General features: G+C 51.5%; 12 protein-coding genes across 12 annotated transcripts; 6 read left to right on the top strand and 6 right to left on the bottom strand.

Moving 5' to 3' along the window:
* Positions 1-59: 59 nt before the first annotated feature.
* On the bottom strand, positions 60-1,660 carry CC77DRAFT_1063426 (acid protease; the record flags this gene model as incomplete). Its single annotated transcript, XM_018528625.1, has 3 exons — positions 60-229; positions 291-1,146; positions 1,217-1,660. 3 exons carry the CDS (start codon positions 1,658-1,660, stop codon positions 60-62), a joined length of 1,470 nt encoding a protein of 489 aa, XP_018383507.1.
* An 870-nt stretch (positions 1,661-2,530) lies between these two features.
* CC77DRAFT_967336 (hypothetical protein) lies at positions 2,531-4,806 on the bottom strand. Its single transcript, XM_018535748.1, has 3 exons — positions 4,501-4,806; positions 3,611-4,452; positions 2,531-3,562 (listed from the first exon to the last, which is right to left on the bottom strand). The coding sequence occupies exons 1-3, from the start codon at positions 4,643-4,645 to the stop codon at positions 2,624-2,626; spliced, it is 1,926 nt and encodes a 641-aa protein (XP_018383506.1). The 5' UTR covers positions 4,646-4,806; the 3' UTR covers positions 2,531-2,623.
* Positions 4,807-5,071: 265 nt separating this feature from the next.
* CC77DRAFT_1042097 (SNARE domain-containing protein) lies at positions 5,072-5,936 on the top strand (the record flags this gene model as incomplete). Its single annotated transcript, XM_018527259.1, has 2 exons — positions 5,072-5,368; positions 5,418-5,936. The coding sequence occupies 2 exons, from the start codon at positions 5,072-5,074 to the stop codon at positions 5,934-5,936; spliced, it is 816 nt and encodes a 271-aa protein (XP_018383505.1).
* A 399-nt stretch (positions 5,937-6,335) lies between these two features.
* On the top strand, positions 6,336-7,342 carry CC77DRAFT_1063423 (hypothetical protein; the record flags this gene model as incomplete). The annotated part of the gene is made up of 2 exons (XM_018528624.1): positions 6,336-6,553; positions 6,598-7,342. The coding sequence occupies 2 exons, from the start codon at positions 6,336-6,338 to the stop codon at positions 7,340-7,342; spliced, it is 963 nt and encodes a 320-aa protein (XP_018383504.1).
* Positions 7,195-8,954, bottom strand: CC77DRAFT_1022328 (diphosphomevalonate decarboxylase). The gene has a single exon (XM_018525441.1). It carries the CDS (start codon positions 8,734-8,736, stop codon positions 7,540-7,542), a length of 1,197 nt encoding a protein of 398 aa, XP_018383503.1. The 5' UTR covers positions 8,737-8,954; the 3' UTR covers positions 7,195-7,539.
* Positions 8,862-10,309, top strand: CC77DRAFT_211153 (cytochrome c and c1 heme-lyase). The gene has a single exon (XM_018530659.1). The coding sequence runs from the start codon at positions 9,149-9,151 to the stop codon at positions 9,962-9,964; it is 816 nt and encodes a 271-aa protein (XP_018383502.1). The 5' UTR covers positions 8,862-9,148; the 3' UTR covers positions 9,965-10,309.
* On the bottom strand, positions 10,145-11,614 carry CC77DRAFT_211144 (DUF1977-domain-containing protein). Its single transcript, XM_018530658.1, has 2 exons — positions 10,960-11,614; positions 10,145-10,881 (listed from the first exon to the last, which is right to left on the bottom strand). The coding sequence occupies exons 1-2, from the start codon at positions 11,453-11,455 to the stop codon at positions 10,325-10,327; spliced, it is 1,053 nt and encodes a 350-aa protein (XP_018383501.1). The 5' UTR covers positions 11,456-11,614; the 3' UTR covers positions 10,145-10,324.
* Positions 11,615-11,823: 209 nt separating this feature from the next.
* CC77DRAFT_1022326 (hypothetical protein) lies at positions 11,824-12,572 on the top strand. Its single transcript, XM_018525440.1, has 3 exons — positions 11,824-11,926; positions 12,029-12,228; positions 12,293-12,572. The coding sequence occupies exons 1-3, from the start codon at positions 11,875-11,877 to the stop codon at positions 12,422-12,424; spliced, it is 384 nt and encodes a 127-aa protein (XP_018383500.1). The 5' UTR covers positions 11,824-11,874; the 3' UTR covers positions 12,425-12,572.
* On the bottom strand, positions 12,411-15,128 carry CC77DRAFT_211304 (ARM repeat-containing protein). Its single transcript, XM_018530660.1, has 4 exons — positions 14,951-15,128; positions 13,832-14,896; positions 13,583-13,786; positions 12,411-13,532 (listed from the first exon to the last, which is right to left on the bottom strand). Exons 1-4 carry the CDS (start codon positions 15,071-15,073, stop codon positions 12,582-12,584), a joined length of 2,343 nt encoding a protein of 780 aa, XP_018383499.1. The 5' UTR covers positions 15,074-15,128; the 3' UTR covers positions 12,411-12,581.
* A 682-nt stretch (positions 15,129-15,810) lies between these two features.
* Positions 15,811-19,049, top strand: CC77DRAFT_1010699 (hypothetical protein; the record flags this gene model as incomplete). The annotated part of the gene is made up of 4 exons (XM_018523667.1): positions 15,811-15,875; positions 15,996-16,075; positions 16,126-16,163; positions 16,260-19,049. 4 exons carry the CDS (start codon positions 15,811-15,813, stop codon positions 19,047-19,049), a joined length of 2,973 nt encoding a protein of 990 aa, XP_018383498.1.
* Positions 19,050-20,054: 1,005 nt separating this feature from the next.
* On the top strand, positions 20,055-21,348 carry CC77DRAFT_211075 (hypothetical protein). Its single transcript, XM_018530657.1, has 2 exons — positions 20,055-20,289; positions 20,340-21,348. Exons 1-2 carry the CDS (start codon positions 20,149-20,151, stop codon positions 21,219-21,221), a joined length of 1,023 nt encoding a protein of 340 aa, XP_018383497.1. The 5' UTR covers positions 20,055-20,148; the 3' UTR covers positions 21,222-21,348.
* CC77DRAFT_1022323 (DUF1783-domain-containing protein) lies at positions 21,290-22,516 on the bottom strand. Its single transcript, XM_018525439.1, has 2 exons — positions 22,244-22,516; positions 21,290-22,169 (listed from the first exon to the last, which is right to left on the bottom strand). The coding sequence occupies exons 1-2, from the start codon at positions 22,477-22,479 to the stop codon at positions 21,740-21,742; spliced, it is 666 nt and encodes a 221-aa protein (XP_018383496.1). The 5' UTR covers positions 22,480-22,516; the 3' UTR covers positions 21,290-21,739.
* Positions 22,517-23,090: the final 574 nt, after the last annotated feature.

The raw sequence follows: 23,090 nt of genomic DNA, 5'->3' as shown, positions 1-23,090 counted from the left end.
ATGATGCTCTGTCCCTAAACGCCGTGCTAGAAATGCTATCCGTATATATATGCCAGATGCTATATGAACATTGAAACCGCTGTAGATGCTCCAATGAATAGGAGGAGAGAAGATGAAGACCGAGCAGCAGCACCGCCTTGCTGATTCTGAGGCTGGCCACCACCCACAGATGTCGAACTGGCTCCTCCAGTCTCAGCTGCTGTCCTCGATCCCGAAGGAGACGCAACACCTATTGAAACCAAGTCAGCAATTGTCACTACTATAATCAAAAGAAACAAGTTCAAACATACCTGTAGAGCTCACGCTCTCCGTCCCCGCAACCAACTGTTCGTCACCCAGAACACCCAAGCCTACCCTACTCTTCTCGAAATCAAAAACACTATACACATTCTTCAGGAACACGTCGCCAACCAGCCACTGCGCGTCCCCAAAAGTTTTCCTGCCTACAATATTACTCCTGCACAAAGCAGAATCATCATCCTTATCTCCCACCCAATCCGCCGTGGAAATGTTATAGATGCGATTGTTGAAAGTAAACTGCACCACAGCCTTTGTGTCGCAAGGGACAAAGAACGTCTCACCATCCTGCTCGAAGCCCTCGACCTTGCTATGGATGGCCAGAGCATCAGGTTCAGGAATGAGTATGAAACTCGTTCCAGTGTCCATAATCGCCGTCCTGTTGGTACTTCCCGTGGTGAGATTGGCAGAGGAGCCATCAACCCCAGCGTCTTGTAAAGGTACCTCCCAGAACCCAGATTCATTATCCATGCAATCTAGGTAATTCAACTCCCCACTAAATCTCTCTTTGTTCACCTCGCCCAAGTTCAACTCGCCGTCCAGTTTACCGTCGGTGTCTCGGGAGAGGTGGATACCGTACATTTTCGCACCGATGAGTTTCTGCGAGGACAAGATATCCATGATTTGGGTAGCAGCAATTTCATCTGTTGTACTGACACCTTGTGTGCCGCGGCCGATGCCTAGGATGCCGTCCATGGGATATGCTCGAAACTCGTCGGACACGTTTGTTGCGAGGCCGAAGGTGAGGGAGACGGAGAGGGAGGTGCCGATGTGGAGGGTATCGGTTGCTAGATGACCTGAAGAGGTACCTGTGCCGTAGGTCACGCTGAAGGGTGTGGTTTCGTCGGTCTAAAGATTGGGTGAGCATTCATCTCCAGGCCTTGATAAGAGACATCTAGGAAGAAACCTTGAAACTTACCTTTAGTGTACTTGAATCTCCTGTCCCGAATGTAGCATGCGTCTTACACGCTTCGCTCCCACAATCTTGCCCCATGACCCAGGTATTACTCGCTGCCGAATCGAGCAACATATGGTATTCGTCTGAGCTGTCACCGAACGTTACGGCCACCATGTAGCTGAGATCACTGCCATCTTGGTCTATGGCTACGCTGTTCTCTTGGGTTGGGTTGTTCGAATTGACGATGTTGTAGACGTTTTGGCGCGCATGTAGAGGCGTGCGCACGCGACGCAAAGGGACTGTTACGGAACGCGTGTTCTCATCGTGGGAGGGCTGTGGGGAGGTTCGATGCGAGCGAGATGTGGTAGAGGTCTTGCTTGCGGAGTAGTGGTACGGGTAGAAGGCCGTTGCTGTAGGTAGGATTGCTGCTGAGAGCGCGAGCCACGTTGGTAGTGAGGTGTGCATCGTGTTGGTGACGTCGATGCCGAAAGTCTGAGCTCCTCAATGCTTTTATTTCTGGAATTGTAGGTCCTCCCGCTGGATACTCTTGCGGAGATCAGGTATGAAAGCTGATTACGAGCAATCCTTATGAGTCGATGTTTGGCGCGTCCCGTTCGTTGGCAGCCTTGGGCGCTTGCAATCCGATCGTCAGGTTCCAATGTAATAAGGCGCAGTAAATGGATAGACAAGAAGAAGAAATAAAGAATATACAGAATCCGCCTCAACGAACAGCACCAAGGTAAGACTCTCGGCTGAAAAGATAGTCCAAAGCGTAAATGCGGGTGATCGTCCAAGGGTAAACGTGCTGCCCTTCCAACGCCACGGCAATCCCAAGTTATCGTAACAAGAACAACGACGACAACGAAATGGAAGAGAACAGAATGGAGGAAAGAGTGCAGGAACAGAAAAGCCACCAACCCATCCTCTTCCAGCTCGCGCCTCCACCAAGGTAAGCCTCATCCAACATGACGTCCTTGGCTCTCACAAAGGGTAACGATATCGATGCGGAGGACGCGCATAACGGAGTTTAGTGTGGGGCGCTACCGTATTTACCCCTGGGACGAACGTTGTTTGAAACAGCGAGCTCATGTCAGACACGACCAATGACAGCTGCATGATGTTGCAATCTTATCGCATGTGGCATTTTCCCAATTGGGGGATGCTGGGTTCGCACTGTTTGATTTGTTGATGGAGATAGATGATCAGTTTGCGATGGGAGCTGGGCTTGGCTTGGCTTATGCGATGTGCACCTGAATGGGTGGAGCCGACGCGTCTCTCTACGGAACATGGCATTTTGCTGATGCGTCTGTCTGCAAGAGAAAACATGTTGATTCAGTAGCAATAGCAATTGAAGACATTATATGATATCATCGTTCTTTCGGGTTCGTTCGTATATTCTTACAGGTCGGTCATTCAGAGAACTGACTACTACTGTTTGGCAGCCGCTTGAATCATCTCCGGTGCCTTCTTAACACCCACAATCTTCTTTGCATCCATGATCTCCAGCTTACTCAGTCCCATACCACCCAGGTACTCATTGAAGCTACCGAGGATCTTCTCAAGGCCTTCTCTGAGACACTCCCTGGCTTCGTCTACTTCGGGAACCTTCTTCCTCTCCGCCTCCGGCTTGTTGAGCGTCTCAATGTCACTCGAATGAATAGGAGCTACTTCCATATACTCATCGATCTTCTTGAGCGCAATAGTGAATACACGTACTATGCTCGGAATCCCTTGATGGAAGCGACCCATACTGTCTTCAGCCAGTGAAAATACGGCAAGATTTGTCAGAGCAGTTGCGGCATTGCAGACTCGAGAAAGCTGAGAGTAAGGTGCGCCGAGAACAACGATGTTTGCTGTCCGTTGGAAGGAATGTTGGAACAGCACGCCGACTGGGGAAGAGACAAGCTTGTTGTAGTACGTCGTGAAGAATGATTCAGCCTCCTTGGCACCTTCTTGAGCCTTCTTCACTCCCCTGTTGATAGCTTCACGACTGTATGCTTGCTGTGCGTTCCCAGGGGCGCTATGTGACTTTGCAATGCTGGCTGTTGTTGCCTCGATATGTTCCCATCTAGTGTTCGGTTTTGGTGGGGCAGCAGATATCGGCTTATCGTCCTTGAGCGGTTGTGCAATGCGAGGCACCAAGCTGACAGGTCCGGCTGGCTGGTCCTGGCCAGATCCGCTGCTAGGCTGGTAGGCGGGATCAAGGCCAACGCTGACACGATCGACAAGGAATTTGAGTTCTCCCAGACAAAGATCTGTAACTTGCTGGTGTGTCGGTGCCTTCTTACGTTCCATTTCGCTGTAGATAGTCTTGCGGCGATCGGGGAAGGCGTCCGTTATAAGGGCTAGTTCCCAGAAAGCAATGGCCTGGATGCGTTAGTAATGAACGACCTGATTGAACGGCTTTTGTCTTACCCTGACAGTGTCCTTCTTCGACTTGAGTCCATTCAAGAGAGATCCATTGGGATCTGTGGAGTCGTTCGTGATAGGTACATCGTTCTTCAATGGTTCTTGCGCAATGTACACGTCGAAGGTCTTGTTGACAAACTCCCAAATCACGACCAGCAGGATTCCTTCTGTGATGAACATGAAGCACAGAGGCAGAAACGGTGCGAGCCCGGTCGGCGTGGAAGTCTTGGACAAGCTCCAGAGGTATCGACCAAAGCTGTAATAGTAGCTCCAGATCAGGTTGCGGGTTCCAATAAAGTAGAGGGCAAATCCGACAAGAGCGATGACCGAAGCCAGAGAGCTCGATAGGGTCGCAATGCCCTTGAGCTGTTTGAAAAGGACATTTCTCGGCTTGGGTGCTCGTCGCGTGGGTGTTGCAGCTGCCGCGTCACCCCGCTCCTTCTTGGGCTTCATAGCTTGTACCTCGATCTTGTCATAGTCCCTCCACAAGTGTATTCCAGACTGTGCTGCTGCCAGGACGTAAAAGAGATAACGCAGGTAAAGCGGCCTCTCGTTCAGTCGGAATCGCTCGTGCATGCGGCCCGCCTCGATGAAGTTGAGTCTGTCCTTGGTACCCCGCGACCAGATATACGTCTCTACAAACATCATGGCAGAGAAAGAATAGGCGATGAGCGTGACCAGTGTCGCGGGACGGAAGAAGTACTTCGTGAATGTTTCCGCTCGGGTCTGTGTTTGGCGCCGGCCAACATGCCACTGAGCAACGCGAAGGACGTAGATGGTAAGGGCGGAGAGGAAGATTAGGAGGGTTCGAATGCCAGTAAGGCCTAATGGAAACCATAGCCATAGCACTGTGTAGAGTTAGTGGATATCTTCAACACTCCTCCAGTACATCTCACGGTTATTCCATTCTCCCATCCAGCACGCAATCGCATAGCATAGCAGCAGCGTATAGCGACTGGCCTTGTTGAATCTTCGGTGCAGCGCTGGCGTCAGGTAGTCCCTGTATGGGCGCACTTGGGTTCCAAGCGGTGCGAGCGCCATGTTTGCGAACGATTTGCGGTGAGAGAGCGTATGAGTGAGGAACTGGCTATATCATAGCAAAGAAGCAAAAAGATGGCGTCGCGCCAATAATCGATCGAACGCGCTGGTACTGTAGTGTGGAGTACCTCAGCAGCAGTGAAGGCGCCCGACTTTGTTCAAACAAACATTGTTGATCGGCGGAGCTACCACTTCGTCGCCGACAGATGCATGCTTACATAAGGGACACCCGCCTGTGCCTTGTGCCATGTGCCCTTAGCCGCGGTCCTTCGTCATCGCCGCAGGAACCACCGAGCAACCAACCTCCAGGTAACCACGATTGAACCTCTGCACCAGGCTGCCGTAGCTATACACACGATCGCACAGCTTCACACATCATCTTGATAGTTTTGTTGGAAATAGCCAGTGTCTTCCTCCTTATCCGACAACATGTCGTTTCAACGCTCCAGCGCCCTCGAATCGCAACCCACAACATGGCGAAGGGAAGACGATGCGTCTTACGCCGATGACCCAGAGTTCCGCGATTTCGCTGACAAGCTTTCCGATGACCTCTTCGCATTGACTCGTAATGTTGCCCGTCTGTCGCAAGAGACCGCCAAGCTAGGAACCAAGCACGAGACAGCCCGCGTGCGCGAGCGCGTGAAGACCACCGTTGAGGAGACATCGGATAAATTCAAAGAGCTCGGAGAGGGATTGAAGAAGATTACAACCTGGCCTGATGTCGGAGTATGGATGCACAGCTCTTGGGATGGAAGACAGTAGCTAACGGGAACAGCCATCGCAAAAGTTTACGCAGTCGAAGCTCCAGCGCGAATTCAAAGCCTCGCTCACCGAGTTCCAACACCTACAGAAGCAAGCGCTAGAGAAAGAGAAGCAATCGGCACAAGCGGCACGCACTGCCCTGCAAGACGTATCATCGCCAAGCGAAGAGCGGGGAGGGGAGTTCGGGCAACAACAAGAGCAGGAGCAGCTGCGCTTGGCAAACCAGGATGAGGTCGACTTCCAGGAATCCATGATCATTGAGCGTGAATCCGAGATCCGCAACATCGAGCAGTCAGTCGGCGAGCTGAACGAACTCTTCCGCGATGTGGCGCATATGGTGCACGAGCAGGGAGCTCAACTCGACATCATCGAAGAGAACGTCGAGACTACTCACGACGCGTCGAGAGGTGCACACGTGAACCTCAAGCAGGCGAGCAACTACCAGAAGAGTGCGAGGAGTAAGGCGTGCATTCTTTTGCTTATCCTCGCTATTGTTTTGGTCATCATCATCCTTGCCGTTGTCCTCGACTAGATGATACTTGCATGCTCTCTTTAATGGCTGCTTCTGTTTGTTTTGGGCGTTGCATTGAATACTTGGGAGGGATCTTATACCATGGCGTGAAGCGCTCTAGTGCGATCCATTGCAGATTTCTGTCGTTTTCGGATCATGTCTTTGCCAACTCTGCATTTTGGCTGTCTATTACTTGTCATATGATGGCTCTTATGTTAGCCACGTCATATCTAATTCATGTTCAAAAATTGTTTGCACTACCGACATCCTTTCCGCGACAGCTGGCCGCTCCTTCCTCCACGTGCCATTCTCGTCAGGGCCCAGCTTTCTGTGAAGGTACGCTTTGAAAACCTTCTCTCACTTCACTCCATTCTCACTGCATACCTTGTCACTCCAATTCTCCATTTTAGCACCGTTTGCATGTCTCCAGGACTTCCCAACCCGAATCTGGCTACTACTACTGAGAGTTCATTCGATCTTGACGATCTTGAGGATATTAGCGACTGGGATACTGACCAACTCTCGCCCTCCTTCTCACCCTCGGCACGACTCCAAATTCACCGATCCACCTCTTTGCAGACGGAGGGTATGAGTAGTGCGACGATTTCCACCCCAAAGGCAATGCCACCGCTTCACAGGTACACACTTTCTACTCAAACGCGGATTGGAGCTGACAAATTAGTGTTATAGCACAGCATGGTGCTATAGCAGCCATTATCGTCGAAGTTGGCCCAGACCGCAGAAAATACCACGTCCAGAAGGCATTTTTGACTCACTACTCGGAATACTTCTCTAAGGCACTAAATGGAGCTTGGAAAGAAGCGAAAGACAAGATCATACGTCTGACCGACATCGAGCCTGCCATCTTCGGCCTGTTCATTGAGTGGCTGTACACTCAAAACCTGCCCAATCTCATCACCCTCGACGCGAACAAAATCGATCTATCTAGTCGATTGTGGAAGATCAAACTGTACGTATTCGCCGACCGATTCGCAGTGAGTCGATTGAGAACCGCTCTGAATCTGGAGATTGTGAAGCTTACAATGCCTCTCCACACATCTATTTGGGATTATGCTTCTATCGTCTATGCTTTTGCAAACCTCCCCTCTACGGATCCGCTCCTGGATTTCTTCGTAGATCTTCACTACGCATACTGGGATGACACGGGCGACGAGTCTCAGGACAAGGACAGATTCGACGAATTGCCGCGGGAGTTCCTCTTGCGGTTCTTCAAAAGAGTAGGAACGGAGAGATGTTTTAAAAAGCGATTTCGTCTTACCGGCTCTTATGATATCGATCTCTGCAGCTACCACGAACACGCAACAGACCAGGAAAAGAGGGAATGCGGTCATCAATCCAAGCCGCAACCCAAATCGATTCCTCTTAAACGGGGGCTCAGAGGCATTGAGCGGGCAGAAACTAAGTAGCTCAGAACGGAGGAAGAGTCGTACCCTCTTACCAGAGAAGTTACCCATTGAGGGCTCAGCAAACCTCAACAACACTCGGCGAAGTCCATAATTGTTGTTTGACCAAGGCCACTCCCTTGTACTTTTTCAGCTTATAGCATTGTACACTACATAAGGGTATCTACTCAACATTGGCGATTTAGCTAGCCACAGCCGCTCTATGCGCTGTTAACAGGCTCACCCTTCTCATCAATCAAACTCTCCTCAGTCTTGACCGGACCCTCACCAACACCTGTCAAGATAACTCTGCTGACACCCTCCTCCAAGAATGCGATAGCAGGGCCTGCATCGAACTTGACCTTCTCGAGCGCATCAGCGTTGGCCTGGATAGCCTGGCCCCTCTCGCCTTGCCATCCATCCTTCTCGTTCAAGATTTGCTTGAACAGACCTGCAACTTCTTTCTCGTTCTCCTCAAGGTAGTATACAACTGCATTTGGGCCTGCATCGAAGGTGTACGCAGCGATGATCTTACCCGCCGCAGCGTTGATGCTCTCGACAACCTTAACGGCCGCTCGGGAGACGTCGTTGAGGTAGAAGATGGGAGGGAAGGTGTCCAGACATGTGGCGTGGAAAGAGTTGCTGTCCATCATGGTAACCTTGCCAAACGCCTCAAAGTCCTTGTTCTGGATAGCCTCCTGCATCTCCTTCATGCGTCGAGGCACAGTCTCTGTGGCTCTTGACTGGAAGAGGCTGGATGTAGCGACAGTGGTCTGCATACCAGTGGTGCTGGACACGCCCTTCTTGGCTGCACTGACAACCAAGATGACAGCGCGCATGTTAGGCCAGTGGCTTGCGGGCGCGACCTGGAAAGCAACACTGTCGCTGCCATCTGAAGCAGAGCCTTGTTCCCAGCCTACGTATCCACCAAAGAGCGATCGGCATGCTGAGCCTGAGCCCTGCCTTGCGATGCGGGAAAGGTCGGTAGGCGAAGAGGGGAGCTCGTAGAGGTTTGCAATTGCACGGACAAGAGCAGCGAAACCGGCAGCCGAACTAGCCAGTCCAGCAGCGGTGGGGAAGTTGTTCTCGGAAACAATGCGCAGGGGAAGGTCGGCCAATTTGGCTAGGCTTGAGTCCTTCTCCTCGAGCTGTTTCCTCAGCGCCCTAAGCTCCCTGAAGCATGCTTGTGTCCTTGCACCAGAGACATCTTGCGATTGACCGTTGAGGAGAAGCGTGTCCTCTTTCGGGTAGGTAGACGAGCACGAGGCGGTGGTGTGAGTACGGAGATCGGACTGCGCAAGGGTGACGCTGAGGGAGGAGTTGGTGGGGAGGTTGAGCTTGGGGTCGCGCTTTCCCCAGTATTTGATAACAGCAATGTTTACGGGCGCAGTAGTGCTGGCACGATGGATGTCGGACATCTTGAAATTTGGTATACAAGACAGAGGGAAAGAAGCAAATTACAAAGGGTAGCGGTGAAAGTCGGGGGGTTTTGGTGCAGGTGGGGTTTTGTTTATACCGGTATGCAGGGTCTAGTTGGATGCGGTCTAGAAAGCGCGGATCCAAGACAGCGACTTGTGAAAGCGGAACTATCCGTCGCAATGACAATGCTGACAGGTTCAGTCTTGGGAATTGGTTACCCACTATAGAGTTTGTTTCGTCTGTAGAAAGACAAGCGTGCTGGACACGTCTTCAGCGGTAAATCGCGATAGTCCAAAGCCAGCCAATCAGCATTGGACGGTTTCCGCAAAGGCCCGTGCCCAAGATTTCTCGAACTGCTTCCGTCACCATCCCGAGTCTCTCGGAATCTCCAATCCACACATCTCCACCATAATGTCTTCACAAGACGACCCAGCCGCAGCCTGTCCGGTCGATCACAAGACTCGCGAAGCATGGCTCGCCCAAGCCCGCGCCCAAAACGCCAATGCACCCTCAAATCCTCATAGTGCACCCATACCAACACCCGCCGCCCCGCCAGCGCCCTCACAATCCGCCGTCCAGCAATCATGCGATTCCTCTTCCCTAGACCAAAGCACAACATCTCCCCCCCCTTCACATGCAAGCATTCTCTCCCAAATACGCCTCGGCACCGACCGTGAAGTCAGCACAATACCACGCGCCCTCCCCGACAACTTCGCTGCGCCAACCACACCCGACGCCCGCCCAGCAAACAATGAGCGGGACACAGGCGCCGATAAGAAAACTGGAAACTGGATCTACCCCTCTGAGCAAATGTTCTTCGACGCCATGCGCCGCAAATCCTACGATCCCTCCGCGCCAGACATGCGCACCATAGTCCCCATCCACAACGCCGTCAACGAGCGCGCCTGGCACGAGATCAAGTCCTGGGAAGCGAATCGCGGCGCGGAGAAATGCGGAGGACCTAAGCTCGCTTCCTTCTCTGGGTTAAGCACTAGTTTGACTCCCAGAGCACGGTGGAAGAGTCTGATGGGGTACCAGCCGCCGTTTGATAGACACGATTGGGTTGTGGATCGTTGTGGGACAAAGATTGAGTATGTGATTGACTTCTATGCGGGCAGAGATGAGGGAAAGGTGGGGAAAGCGTTGAACTTCTATTTGGATGTTAGGCCCAAGTTGAACAGCTGGGAGGGTGTCAAGATGAGGATTGCTAAGTTCTGGGGGTTCTAGATATAGAGAAGAGAGAAGAAGTGGGCAGTGTAGGATATGATGTGCGTGTGTATGATTAGTGAATCCGGATCGGAGTATGGCACTGGACGAATATCTTGATGAGTATGAAAAGATGTATATAAGGGTGCGGAAAGGGAATAGAGTAACTTCGCTCAAGAAGGGAACATCCTGCGCCTCGACGCGCGGTTGATGCTACCAAACGCCTCTATACGCCATGCGTGCATCTAAGACTAATCGTGTCCCCAAGGCAACTCCCTCAAAAGACCGTTCAAGCCGACCATCCACCAGCAAGAAGATACTGTACGTACAGCCAAAACTACAAACAAGTCTACCCATATCAAATGTACCAAAGTTCCTGGCTTAGTACACCTCCAGCCCTAACTTCCTAAGCTTATTACAATTCTTCAACTCCATGTTCCGCGCCTTGTTCATAGCTTCTTGGTCCACACTGAACCAACCCTGTGCTTCCTCCATCGCTCTCCTCTGCTTGACCCGCTCGTTCTGACACCGCGTGTTGGTAATATGAACGTACTGATTCTCAGCCTGCTCATCCAATTTCCGCCACTTCTTCGGTGTGTAATCGTGAACGTCCTTGGGGTCGACAAAGTAGTCGATCTTTATCCGCGTAGATACGCGCTTCAGTGTGTTGGGGGAGCGGGGGGTTTCAAAGACGAAGCTGGGGCCTGCGGATGTGCTACTTGAGCCGGAGAAGAGAGAGGAGAGGAGGGGTAGGACGAAGAGGAAGAGGAGAGGGAGGAGGTTCGCAAAGGCTGAGGAGACGTTTTGTTGGCCTTCGGAACCGGGGGGTACAGCGGTGCCGGGACGTCTGCGTGGTCGGCCGCCGCCGAATTGGTGAACGCGTACGCCGGGGCCGCCGCCTAGGTTGAAGACAAAGCCTGGTCCTGTGTCCATGCCGCCTGTGGGATGTTAGTCTTTTGTTGATCGGTTCCACTTATCACAAGCACTGGAATCTGGTTGAATGAGTGAATACATACCAAAAGGCCCTCCGAACGCACCGCCAAAGAACTGTCTAAACAACTCTTCGGGAGTCATTTCCTCCTCAAACCCTCCTCTTCTCGCGAACCCATTTCCGAATGGACTCGCACCACCTCCACCATTCGCACTAGCATGCGCTCTAGGATCGAACCTCGCATCAGGGTCCCCACCAAATTGATCATACTTCTTCTTCTTATCCGGATCACTCAACACCTGGAACGCCTTGCTGACCAGCTTGAACGCATCATCCGCGCCATCGTACCCATTCTTGTCCGGATGCGTAAGCAGCGAGAGCTTGCGGTATGCCTTTTTGATATCCGAGTCTGAACAGGTAGCTTTGACTTCTTCGAGGCCGAGGATCTTGTAGTAGGCGGTTGGCGCACACGATTTGATGCGTATTACGGCGGCTTTCTGCTCCACGGTAAAGGCTCGGCCTGCGCTGCCATCGTGGTGATCGCGCGATTTGGCGTCGGAGCCAGAGGTTTTGCCGGACATTGTTTGGCGGACGAGTTTATGTGTGTGGGGTATTGGTGTTTACGGGGTGGGAGATTATGCTGCCGGGCGGGCAGCGGTGTCGAAGGAAGGCCGATGCGCAAGTGTGGGCAGCCGGTAGCGTTACAACGATGATTGCGATGTGTAAGTGCGTTGGATACGATGTCGTCCAGAAGACACGGTTGTGGTTGTATTAGTCGTGATAGGCGTGTTATCTGCCTCTGTTGAAGTTCGCGAGTTCCGAAGGCCAGTTTCCAGGTGCTGGGTTGGCACGGGCTGACGGTCCACTTGCCGGACTAACGTCATTCAACTTCACCCAATCTCAACCCATGTACCCTCCAGCGACTGTTCTTCCAGCACCGAATCCGTTCACACAGCCATAAACTCCTTCGCGAACGCTGAGAAGAGATACGAGTGTCACGATGACTGAACAATCGAAGCAGTCTGTGCTCCAATCGCTGAGGAATTGGGGAGGTACGTTCACATGTCACTTCCTGGTTCATCTCGTTACTCACGTGTTTCATTTTGACCTTGATATTCCGATACAAAATTGCTAACCTTACTGTTCCCTTGTAGAGAACTCTGTACCACCAACACTCCTGGCCACCTTGATCACAGCCCAACATGCGCGTCCTTTCCAGTTTTTCCCCATGACGTTTACGCCTGTCCTGCTCTTTTCCTCTTACCTGAATCTGAGCAACTACAAAACCGACGCTGCCGGTATCACGGCTGCATGGAGTGGTCTCTATGCATTGCTGGCCATGCGGAGAAGTCAGGTATGCTTGCATTGCTCTACCAAAAACAATACCTAGACAGTGGCAAAAGCTAATCGAATACTAGGGTATCAAGAACAAGCTTAGTGCTCGCGGCATAGTAAGGGGAGGATCACTTGCTCTTTGTGCAATCAATGTCGCAGGTTGTGGATTAGCCTACACATTTGGCAAGCGAGAAAAGGAGGAGAAGAAGGCGTAGAAATCGAAGACGCTATCATGTGTAACATTATGTATCCCTAAGATTGTATGCTCTAAAACTTTCCGTCTGGTCTGATTGAAACTCACCAGGTGTAAACCATCGCAAGGACGCCGTCGCTATGCTGAACAATCGACATCATTTGCAAGACACCATACCACTACCAGGCATCACCCCAGCCTTCTTCTTCGTCTTCATTGGCTTTCGGTTCTTCTTTCTTGACCTCTTTCTTTGGCGGCACGATGACTTTCCTCGTTGTTCCTGTTGTGCTCGATCTGCTTCCAACCGCCGGCCTCGCTGTCTTTGCTACTGGCGTTGCTGATTTAGTAAGACCCTTTGGAAGAGCATTCTTCGTTGGCTTCTTCGCATTGGATTGTGCTGCTAACCAACCAGCAAAGTCCGGTTCGCCTTTGTCGTCATATGACGTCGTAGATGCTGGCTTCGACACGGCTGGTGTGCCCCATGGATCCTCTTCCTCTTGTGGTTTGTCCTCTTCATCAGCAAAGCCGCCCCAGTCATTGTTGAAATCCTCTGCCTCGTCATCAAAGGCCGCTGCTGGGTCTGGTGACTTTATGGTAGGAATAGATGCAGTACTCTTGGCGCTATGAAGGGGCATCCCTGGCTTTGTCGACATTGGAACTGGCGGTTTGTTGGTCGTAGTAACAGCTGGCGGTACTGAAGACGATCTTTGATCCACTCCGTTGGTTGTTGAGCTGGCTTGCATCTCGCCAGCTGTTGATGCCAGCTTATTGGTGAAGCTTGATATAGCCCAACCAGTCCACGAGGTACCATTGGCAGGGGTCCCTATGCGTGGAGTGGATTCTCCGCCAGACGCGAGGCCTGGTGGCGGGAGTACCGTGTCCGGCATTGTGGCGGCAAATTTGCGGATACGTGCGATGTAGATGTCAACACTCTTCTGCGCTTGATCACGAATGAGCTTCTCCTTGTCCACCAGTGACGGACACATGATGGGAAGGAGTTTGGTTGCGCAATCATCCTCGCTAAAGAGATCGGCTGTTGCGGCCAGTGCCAGGAGGGCAGCATTCCGAGCGTGCACAAACGGATCACGTAGCGAGCGAGAGAATGCAGCAGCAAGGACCTTGGCTCGACTCTGTGCATATGTCAGTATCTGCTTTGTATCTCGAACATATCGGAACGTACACTAGCTCCCAAATTGCGCGCGATCTTGCCTAGACAAATTGTGGTGTTCGTCCGAATGCCAGGCTGCTCGTCGTTCGCGGTTTTTGCCAGATGACGAAGAAGCTCACCATTCACTACCCGGTCCGACAGCTTGGGTACTACTGTGAGGATAGCCTTTACGGTCTGTTCCCTCACTACGGGCGCAATATCTGAAAAGCCAGTCACCTGGTTGGGTTAGCATATGGGTAGTGGTACCTAAATGGTGCTCACCATCTGTGGGAAGATCTTGTCGTTGACAAGCTTCTGAGGTAAGTGGTCAATCATGAGCGGCAGATTGTCCAGCAAGCAGACGCGTATCGCTCGATCTGGGTTTCCGAAGAGTCGCACCACAACTGGCGTAATCTGAGTCTCGTACTCGTCATCTGACAGCTTCTGCCCTATCTGCATGACAGTGCCAAAGACTTTGGCGCCTCCGCCTCCGAACTCGACTGATTTGAGTAGCTCTGGAAGAACCTTCATCTTGAAAAAGTCTGTAGGAAAGTCGTCTGCGACCGCGTCAAGCTTTCCAAGCAACTCGTTTCGCTCATCCTCTGCTTTCAGTCCCAGATTCTCAATATCGTCCGTGACCTGAATCAAAGGCGTCTGGAAGAAGCCTCCTATGCGCTTTCCCTGGTCCAAGAACTGGCCCACGCTCATGCGTGACTTTGGATTCGGGTTGAGAAGGCGTTTGTATGACTGGTGCATGGTTGGGGGAATGCTCTTCATTTGCCCTAACTGCTCGCTGCTGTTGTAGCTGCCGTTGAAGACCTCGAAGATGAGAACACCAAAGTTGTATGCATCTACCGCATGCGTCGGGTTCTGTTTGACAACCTCCCATCCTCCTTTCGAAACCTCGGGCGCCATGTACCGTCCTGCATCTGGTATGAGACCACCATAGGTCGGTAGTATTGAATCATCCTCCTTCACGGAGCTCAGCGCATCGAAGCCGCCAAGTTTCCACTCGCCACTTTCGCTAAAGAATATCGATGCCGGACGGATGCAGCCATGTATGGACGCAGCGTCGGCATTTACGAACTTGAGCGTCTTCGCGATGTTGTGTAGCCCCCATTTAGTGGTTTCTTCCGTCAGGCTCTTTCTCTTGACATGCCAGCTCAGTGGGCTGAGCCGCTCAGTCGCAATGTAGATATAAGTCTCCGTCTCTACTGTGTCTAGGACTTTCACAACCCCTGGATGACGCAGCGTTCGTAGCTTGCGCAGCGCATTGCGAGCGAGGGGTAATCGCGATTTGTTGGCGGTTATATCGAAGGAGAAAATGCTGCATTTGGAGCCGTCTTCCTAGCAAGTGAATGTTAGCAAGCGATTAGGCATGTGCAGACTTCTGGGCCATACTCGCTTTGTGCCGTTGTGCAGTGTCCAGATGGAGTCGTTCAAGTCGACCCGATCACCAAACGTGTAACCAAATGCAGGGCCTTTTGATATCGCGGACGCAACCGCCGACTTTAGGAAATCCATGACAGCAGCTTAGAGTTATGCGCTGCAATAAAGTTGGTGAGTCTCAACTGCGAGCACATGCAAGTGCACTTACCCGTAGAGGCCAGATGCGCCTGCCCCACCGGATCATCGGCACGTGATAGCGCGACGAACCTCCAAGGCTAAACCTGGATTCTTTCTTGCCATCAGTACCGCACCAGCCGCCCATCTGTGCATTACCGCGTTCGCCGTCAGCCTCGTCTTCTCCTCTCACTTGGACGTATGGTACACTACAAAGTCCGCATGGCTGGACGCAGGCCACCCTCACTTCGTCTTTCCCCTTATGCTACGCGCAATCGGCATCTCGTTCTAGGCGCGTCTTGTGGGACTAAGCTCACTCTCTTCAGTATCGAGTCAGCGGACTGAACCACAACAAGTAAGTCGCAATATACTGACACTTAACCCGTATCCTTTCTTTCATGATGACTACTGGTAAAAGGTTAGATCGCACAGCATTGTGATGGTTCTCCTTTGATTCTACTGCGTGTCCTGGCACGTCGCGGGAGTTACTACTTGCATGCGCCTGCCCGCCGAAGAAGCAAAGCGGAAGCCTCCAGTGCTGCGAAATGCTGCCGTATAACAACAAACTGAAAAGAGCTGATTCATCTCCTTCATCACCACTTGACTTACTCGAAAACAATTATGAAGCATGCGCTAACACGCACGTACTATCCCAGGTGTCACCTCTTCCTTTCACACAGCATTCCAGATGAACGACCATGACAGCAAACGACGGGCACCCTTTCATAGTCATGGGAAGTTGCCACATCATGGTCGGCCCAATGTTAGTATCAAGAAAGCCCCCGAAAAGCCTCGTAATGTGCGCGAGAGCCATGTGCAACCACGCCAGAAGGGTTCGATATCACCGCCTCCACTAAAGCGTCAACGTACAACATACGACAAGTTCAACTTGGAGACACGTGGCCCACTTTCCACAAATCGAAAAGCACATCTGCCAACTAGCTCTAATGCACCCAGGCACAGGTATGGTGAGGTCCAAAGTAATGTTTGGCCACGCTGACATGTGCCTCCAGCTTCAGTGAACACACCGAAACTGCCTCTGCCGCATCAAGTAAGCGAAAGCCAGATACGGTTTCGGTATCGAAGTCATTCCCAGCACCACCTGCCCCACGTAGGCATGATAATCGGAATACCCACCAATATTCAGAACGTAGCCTTACATCTCGTGAGAGAAAACCTTCAAAATCAGGCACATTGGGTAAACCTGCATGTCGGATTTGCGAGAAGAGTAGTGCCACAAGTTTCAACCCAATTGTTTCGTGTTCGGAATGCTCCAGAACTTACCATGATAGCTGTCGAAAGCCTCCACTCTCTTCTGGAATCGATCCGTAAGGCACGCGTACGATCATCATTGGTAGAGACTGACAATGACAGGCAAAACTGGAGATGCACCTTGTGTTTGAGCGATAGTGGAGCGCGCAAGAATCTCAGCCTATTTTCGGCACCGGCGTCAACCAGCCACTCTATAGTGAGAGACATATTCAAGCCAAGATATGCTCAACCAGCTCCACGTACTGCGTCGTCAAATCGTCTTCTCGAGAACAAGTCCGACACGCATGCTGAACCTGAGCCTGCTCGACTTACTACAAAAGCCACCACTGCTGACAAACTTATCAAACCTAAGAAGGCCCCTGGCCCCTCTCAACCGCCTGTACCAAAGCCGATCAAGCGTACGGAGATTCCCAACACACCATCACAAGGCTCAAGTCAGACTGACAGCTCCATACCTGAGAAATCATTCAGACACCTTCGCAGAGATCAGATCTCCCAACAATCCCTCCATACGCAAGATGATGAAAATGCCTTGCCTCTGGACACCTCAGTTCACGTCGTAATGTCCACTCCTTCAATGACTCTTTGTTCGACTTGTCAAAAGGGGGGTGATTTGGCCAAGTCTGCGGAGATTGGTGTTCAGTGTTCTAGCTGTCGAATCAGCACACGTTTCGCTGAGACAGGAAGGCTAGAGATACCCGAGACTCCGGACATCAACACTATTCGTAAGCCATCACTCTTGCCATCGAGCTCGGCAAGTTCGACTGCTCATATTGCAGCTCCGACCGTGGATGATCCTGTATCGAGTATGGCTTCTTCAGTACAAAACTCAGCCAGATCAGAAGCCGAGCCTGACTTGCCAACGGTCAAGGCGAGCCCTTTGTCCTGGTTCGATCCAGAACAAGTGAACATCTTACCGGAAGTCAAGAAGGTTCGTGATAACGAATTGTCCTGTAAATCTGCCGCAGACATCCAAGCTACGGATACCGCATCCACATCTCATGAGACCTCTCTTGAGCAAAGCACGCCCATGGAAATGCGTCCGATTGCTGATACCAGTGAACAGAAGACTACTCTAGAAGTGGAGCAGGTATTGCAAAGGGATCAAGTTTGCGACAACGATCCATTGCCGCAAGTCGATATGCAACGTGAGAACTGTACTCCATCTACTGATAATTCGAACCATCATGAACCCTCGAGGACCCATGAGCCTGACACCGCCAATGACACTTCACCCGGCAAATCAGATATACTAGGAGACAGTGAACCTCGAAAGCCAGCAGCCGTCGTCGTTGGGCCTCTCGAATTGAGCTTAGATGTTATACCCCAGCAACCTTGTGCTGAACGTACGACGGATCGAGTTGTTCCTATATTATCTGCAGAAGAACAAGCACCAACAGTCTTAGAGTCGAGAGGAACGACTGAAGGTGTCCCTGTTCCCCCAGTCCTAAGCGTCTCAGTGAGCCCGACTCCGGCAAGCACAGGTTCGCCGACACTTAACGAACGTCTCAACAATCGCGATTTGGCCAGGATAGCACTGGTATGTGCGAAGGGCACAGGTTTGACTGCCTTGCAGGTCATCGACTGGTTGGCTTCAGAATTTCCTCACTTGCAAAAGGGTCAGGGTGGTTGGGAGAAGACTATCAAGTCTGTGCTTTCTCTTCTACCTGAAATCCATGGCGTGAGGTCTCCGCGCCAACCAGTTTTGTACAGCTTCGCCAGTGCAGCTCTTAGAGCAAAGTACGAGAAACAATATCGAGGCTACCTTCAACCAATCCCAGTATCAGGATCTCGTGGTAGTAAATATAAGGCCAGAAAGAGCGTACGACAACAGCACGAAGCAGATGCTGTTAGCCAACAGCAGCATGTCCAGATTAGACCACCTGCTCAGACCGAGAGAACTGCTTCAAAAGCTACCAAGAGTGCACCAAGTCACCGAAATGTTACGGCCCACGGCTCTACTCTACTACCTCTGGTTCTTGAGGGAACACTTTCCCACGACCCTGTGTCAGCGCCTGCGACCGAGCCTGTTGAAATCAACACGTCAGCAGCCAATCTCGACGGCGAAAAGCCACCATCAGCCCCGTCGGTCTTTGGACCCAGGGTTCAGGATGCCGACGCAGACAAAGTCAAGATTACTTCAAATTATGACGACTTGTTTCACCCATTCGAGCGCACTGTTGCGTCTCGTCCGAATATTACGCTTTCTGATGATTTAGAGACCAAACGTGGAACGAGCTTACGCAGTATCTATCCGCGCACTGTAACGCCTACAATTGAGACCATGACCGCAGAAGAAAAAGCTGCAAAGATTGCAGAGATCAAAACGAGGCCGAAACGGAAACAGTTCTTCGGCTCAGTCTATCGTCTGGCACACGTGCGAAGATATGGGCGGCAGGATATTCATGACCAGAGTGACGGGGCATGGAAGCCCAACTCCATGACAGGGAGGTTGATGGGTGAACAAGATTCCGCTGCCATGAACGAATGTGGCGAAAACCGATCTTTGTTACAGGTCTTTAATCTGCCGAGTAATGCTATCCCTATGAACGACGGCAAGGAGTTGGCTTTCCGAGACGGGACATTGGTGAATGGCCGACTGCCTCGGCCGCGGCAAGTATATCGAGTTGGCAAAGCGTTTGGAAGCGAACTTACGATCAGATGAGCGGAGTTCTTCGGGGTTGCAAGGTTGTTTTTTTCGATGTTTTGTAGCACTATACCCTATCGTACATGAATTACGACATGACAATGTTATAACGTTCGCTGACTGGGCCTAAGTAATGCTTTTGCACTTTAAATTGATTAGCAGACAAATGTCCGAGCCTTCTCAAGGACTCTGGAAGCCGATCATGGTTTGATCAAGATTGAACGGGTGGAGTAATCTTCGATTAAAGTTCCGTCGCTGACAGACCCTCACCAGCTGTCCTCGCTTGGCGCCCTGTGTACCCGCCAGTTTCGCGCCTTCCATCTCCACTGCAGGCACCCCAAAACAAAGACTTCCAGACTGTGGCGCCTTGCATTGGAGGACTGCAATGCTAACGACTGAAGACCCGCTCGTATCTTGCCGCCCGCAGATCGTGCGGCCCACGTTGTGCGGATGTTTCTAGGCCTGAAACACGACCCTTGCGGCTACGCGGGCGCGTTTCAAGGCCTCAACACCAATCATTACGCGACTGCCACATCTCGACCAAACCTCGCCTCACCGGCTGGATGCCAAAACCCCACGTCGACCCTGTACCTTGCTCTGCGACAATTTCGCTGCCGAACTCACCAGCTGAGAGATGATTGACTGGGCCGCTCTGGTTCTGCACATCCCGCCGGATCTAGCGGGGAGCGTTTCACATGCGCCGGTAGTACTGGCGCGACTACCGTTACTGGAGTCATTTGGGCCACTCGTAGGTGAGGCGACGAGACTACCCAGCGCGAGGGGCCTTATTTTAGCTATTGTAAGGTTCGCGACAATGACAGGTCACGCTAGCGGCGAGTTTTGTCCTGAGGTTTCCTCCTTCACTTCGGATTTTGCTTCTCATCTTTCATCTTCAGTCTCTATTGTTCGTTATTGTTGCCGTTGTTGAAGGCGTGCTGCCTTGACGGCGTGGGATACTCCCTCTACTTTATCTTCGTAAACTTAACTCCTTCAATCCATACAGTCTCTTTCTCCATCCTACGCTTGACGCGCTTCTCTCGACTGCTGGACAGACCAACTACATCTTCCTACAAATTCGAGCTCTTCAACATCCTACGATTTTCTCTGCACAATCGAAATGGCGCTTCTTTCAGCCGAACATCTGGCTGGTCCAGGCTACATCATCCTTAACGTCTTGCGAGGTCTGAACATTATTGCCCTCGCTTCAGTGGTCGCTAGCAGCGTGGTCATGCTGGTGAAGACGTTCATCATCTCCAAGGTACGTTCAAGAGCCGGCTCCAGAGATTCACAGAAGCTTACATATAGCAGTTTTTTTTCTTCGACGCTACAAGCCATGTTATTACTGCGATTGCTGGAATATTCTTCATCGTCTCAGAATGCTCATTGTTCCGCAACTTCTACGCCCGCAACTGGCCGCTGCTCAGTCCATCTCATGGCTTTGTCACTTTGGGTTGTGCGATGATGGTAGTCGGACTCAACATGCTCGGTAACATGAATAAGGAGGCTACGAGCCAGAAGTCGCTCACTCTGCCTTTCTGGCGCCTGCTTGTTGCTTCGGGTATCCTAGCCATTGTCATTGGCTTCTTCAACGTCGTCGCCAGTTTCGTCTTCCGCGATAAGTCCCGAAGGATCACTGCTCGCATGGTACGCTCGAGAGGAGCCATGACGCTTCACGAGGACATCGAGACCCAATCTCAGTACGACCCCAAACACAAGGCCTTCACTATCAGCACCCACCACACTGGAAGCACCTCCTCTCGAACCAACGTCCACGGCGGCACACCACCCATGCGAATGGGTACCCCACCAGTTGACTGTGGCTCACCTCAAGTCGCTTCTCCTAACAAAGAAGACCCCAACCGCCTCTCCCAGTTCGACTTCAGCCCCCTCCGCGCTTTCCGAACAGCTCGCCAATCCTTCCTACCCTCCTACCACAGTCAATCACCTGCTAAGCCCAGCTTCTTCTCGCATCGCCCATCAAGCTCCATCTACTCGCGTACCACATCCGGCGAGCCGGCGAGGAAGAAGTTCTGGCAGCGACAACGCGAGGAGCAAGAGGAAGAGACGGCACGTATGCCTGAGATTAGCTACCCTTTGAACGTTAACCCACAATTTGCACACCTTGTCAAGCCAAACCTTGCGCATCATCCTAGCGTAAGGAGGCCTGAGGCAGACTATGACAAGATCTAGATGGGCCTGTCGAACCATGGGGGTGAGCAGAGCAGTTGACGGCGGAGGAGTACGATTACTATGATACCACTTTCTTTTTCCTTGTCTGTTGCATCAGCATATTGCTACATACGGCATTGGCGTTTACACATTGGGACCACAATCATATACGCTCCAGAGTGACTAAATCTGTCGAGCGAGCTGTCCTTCACTGGAAGCGCTACTTTCTTTTCGGTTTTCTTTTTCCTACTGCTACTACATACACACCTTTAGCAATGTCTAGTATTGCCATCTATGACTTGGTTCTCGTTGCCTTCTGGTGGCGTGTGATGCGCGTATATACTTACATATGTTACACAGCGATAAGATCGGCTGAATCTTCTTCATTTGCTGCCCTGTCGAAGTCTCTGCTAATGGCTAGAAGGTGCTGAGCCGCCAGCTCTTACTTCTATGATCTCTCGAGTATTCTCATACTTTCCAGACCAGTCCTGCCACTCTCCTCAAAACAGCCACAACATTTCTTTACTCCATCTACCGCCCTACTCCTCCACAGCAATGGCCTGGAACGGATCAATGGCATTTCCCTCCGGATCATAAAGCTCCATCTTCGTCCCATCTTCCATGGTCAAACTATACTCCTGCGTATAGTACAACCCGCCCCGACCCCTCCTCCTACACCTGAGCTTAACCTCTCCCGCCCTCTTTGTCCCCTTGACCCAGAAGCTAACATCAATGCGCCCATGAAGCTGGTTGATTTCGCCCTTGATCCAAGGATATTTACTCGCAAAGTAGATCTCGTCGCCGAGTTGTTCGCGGATCATGGGGTTTGTGCGCAGCGCGTAAAGGGTTGCGGTTACGACGGAGGATTCTTGCTTTTGGTAGTTGAAGAAGGCGAAGAGGGAGATTGTCATGGCGATTATGAAGAGCGGGAGGGTTTTTATGACTTGCGGGGAGATTAAAGGTGGTACTCTAGAGGTTGTTGTTAGTATGTTCACATCGAGATGGTAGGCAGATTCGTGGCAGAAGGTTTTGGGCGAACGTACGGTGGTAATGCGCGGTTTGGTCGGCGCTCCAGTAGTACCTCGCCATCTTTGGGTGGGGGGATGAGGTTCTCGGGCGACCACACACTGGTGGGTGTTTTCCAGGGCACGACGGGTTTTATGTCATTTTGTGATGGTGTGGTTGATGCGCGGCGGAAAGGTGCTATGCGGCGGAGACTTTGGTAATTTGCTTGCGGCCGCGCTCGGAGTAATGCTGGAGAGAGCCGTGGAGGAGGCATTGTGTTGTTGTGGAATCGCAATTCGGTGGGTTTGGAGATGGGTGTATGAGATCAGTCGATATGCCGGTGGTGATGTTTGCATGGTTTGCACATCGGCGCTAGCGGGGGTGGTTCGGCGGGACTTGCTTCACCTCACTTCAACTTCATCTCCATCACCATGTTCGGTAACATATGTTAGTGTTTGCAACTGAAGTGCGGTAGCTGACATGTTCCGACTTATCGAGCCCTCCATCCCATGAACTTTCCACCCAAGCTTCTGCGTATACGAACGTGTCAATCACGAACTTCCTAATAGTCTGATCATTTAATCACAAAGATGTTCATTTTCTACGCTAAAGTACTCATGAGAGGAGTTTACAGCTTTCAGTTCGTCGTAATATTCATCCAAAACGTTGTGAATGTCTTTGGAGTTAGGTTTCAATTGCTTGATCTTCAGACATATAAGTTGCCTCGTAGACTGAAAACCAGGTGAGATGCATACTGATTCGCTATTGTGATGCCTGTTGCCAGACTTCAAGTAACGACGTATCCGAGGAAACCCCGTAAGTATGCCGATCGAGCCTTTCTTGTTTTCATCTTCTCTCAGGCTCTTTTGAAAAACCATTATTCCA

This window comes from Alternaria alternata (genome assembly GCF_001642055.1).
Source record: "Alternaria alternata strain SRC1lrK2f unplaced genomic scaffold CC77scaffold_16, whole genome shotgun sequence".
In the NCBI taxonomy this organism is placed as follows: Eukaryota; Fungi; Ascomycota; class Dothideomycetes; order Pleosporales; family Pleosporaceae; genus Alternaria; species Alternaria alternata.
Note: the sequence above shows the minus strand (reverse complement) of the source record. Positions and strands in the feature narration are given on the sequence as shown.

Coding starts and splice junctions, on each gene's coding strand:
- CC77DRAFT_211304 (XM_018530660.1), bottom strand. CDS start 15,073: ATGGATTTCCTAAAGTCGGCGGTTGCGTCCGCGATATCAAAAGGCCCT. Junction 13,787..13,831: donor ACAAGATCTTCCCACAGATG/GTGAGCACCATT, acceptor TAACCCAACCAG/GTGACTGGCTTTTCAGATAT. Junction 13,533..13,582: donor CGCGCAATTTGGGAGCTAGT/GTACGTTCCGAT, acceptor ACATATGCACAG/AGTCGAGCCAAGGTCCTTGC.
- CC77DRAFT_1022326 (XM_018525440.1), top strand. CDS start 11,875: ATGACTGAACAATCGAAGCAGTCTGTGCTCCAATCGCTGAGGAATTGG. Junction 11,927..12,028: donor ATCGCTGAGGAATTGGGGAG/GTACGTTCACAT, acceptor GTTCCCTTGTAG/AGAACTCTGTACCACCAACA. Junction 12,229..12,292: donor TGGCCATGCGGAGAAGTCAG/GTATGCTTGCAT, acceptor ATCGAATACTAG/GGTATCAAGAACAAGCTTAG.
- CC77DRAFT_211153 (XM_018530659.1), top strand. CDS start 9,149: ATGTCTTCACAAGACGACCCAGCCGCAGCCTGTCCGGTCGATCACAAG.
- CC77DRAFT_211075 (XM_018530657.1), top strand. CDS start 20,149: ATGGCGCTTCTTTCAGCCGAACATCTGGCTGGTCCAGGCTACATCATC. Junction 20,290..20,339: donor AGACGTTCATCATCTCCAAG/GTACGTTCAAGA, acceptor TACATATAGCAG/TTTTTTTTCTTCGACGCTAC.
- CC77DRAFT_1022323 (XM_018525439.1), bottom strand. CDS start 22,479: ATGCCTCCTCCACGGCTCTCTCCAGCATTACTCCGAGCGCGGCCGCAA. Junction 22,170..22,243: donor CCAAACCGCGCATTACCACC/GTACGTTCGCCC, acceptor AACAACCTCTAG/AGTACCACCTTTAATCTCCC.
- CC77DRAFT_1022328 (XM_018525441.1), bottom strand. CDS start 8,736: ATGTCCGACATCCATCGTGCCAGCACTACTGCGCCCGTAAACATTGCT.
- CC77DRAFT_967336 (XM_018535748.1), bottom strand. CDS start 4,645: ATGGCGCTCGCACCGCTTGGAACCCAAGTGCGCCCATACAGGGACTAC. Junction 4,453..4,500: donor GATGGGAGAATGGAATAACC/GTGAGATGTACT, acceptor AACTCTACACAG/TGCTATGGCTATGGTTTCCA. Junction 3,563..3,610: donor CGAAGAAGGACACTGTCAGG/GTAAGACAAAAG, acceptor TAACGCATCCAG/GCCATTGCTTTCTGGGAACT.
- CC77DRAFT_211144 (XM_018530658.1), bottom strand. CDS start 11,455: ATGTCCGGCAAAACCTCTGGCTCCGACGCCAAATCGCGCGATCACCAC. Junction 10,882..10,959: donor TGCGTTCGGAGGGCCTTTTG/GTATGTATTCAC, acceptor AACATCCCACAG/GCGGCATGGACACAGGACCA.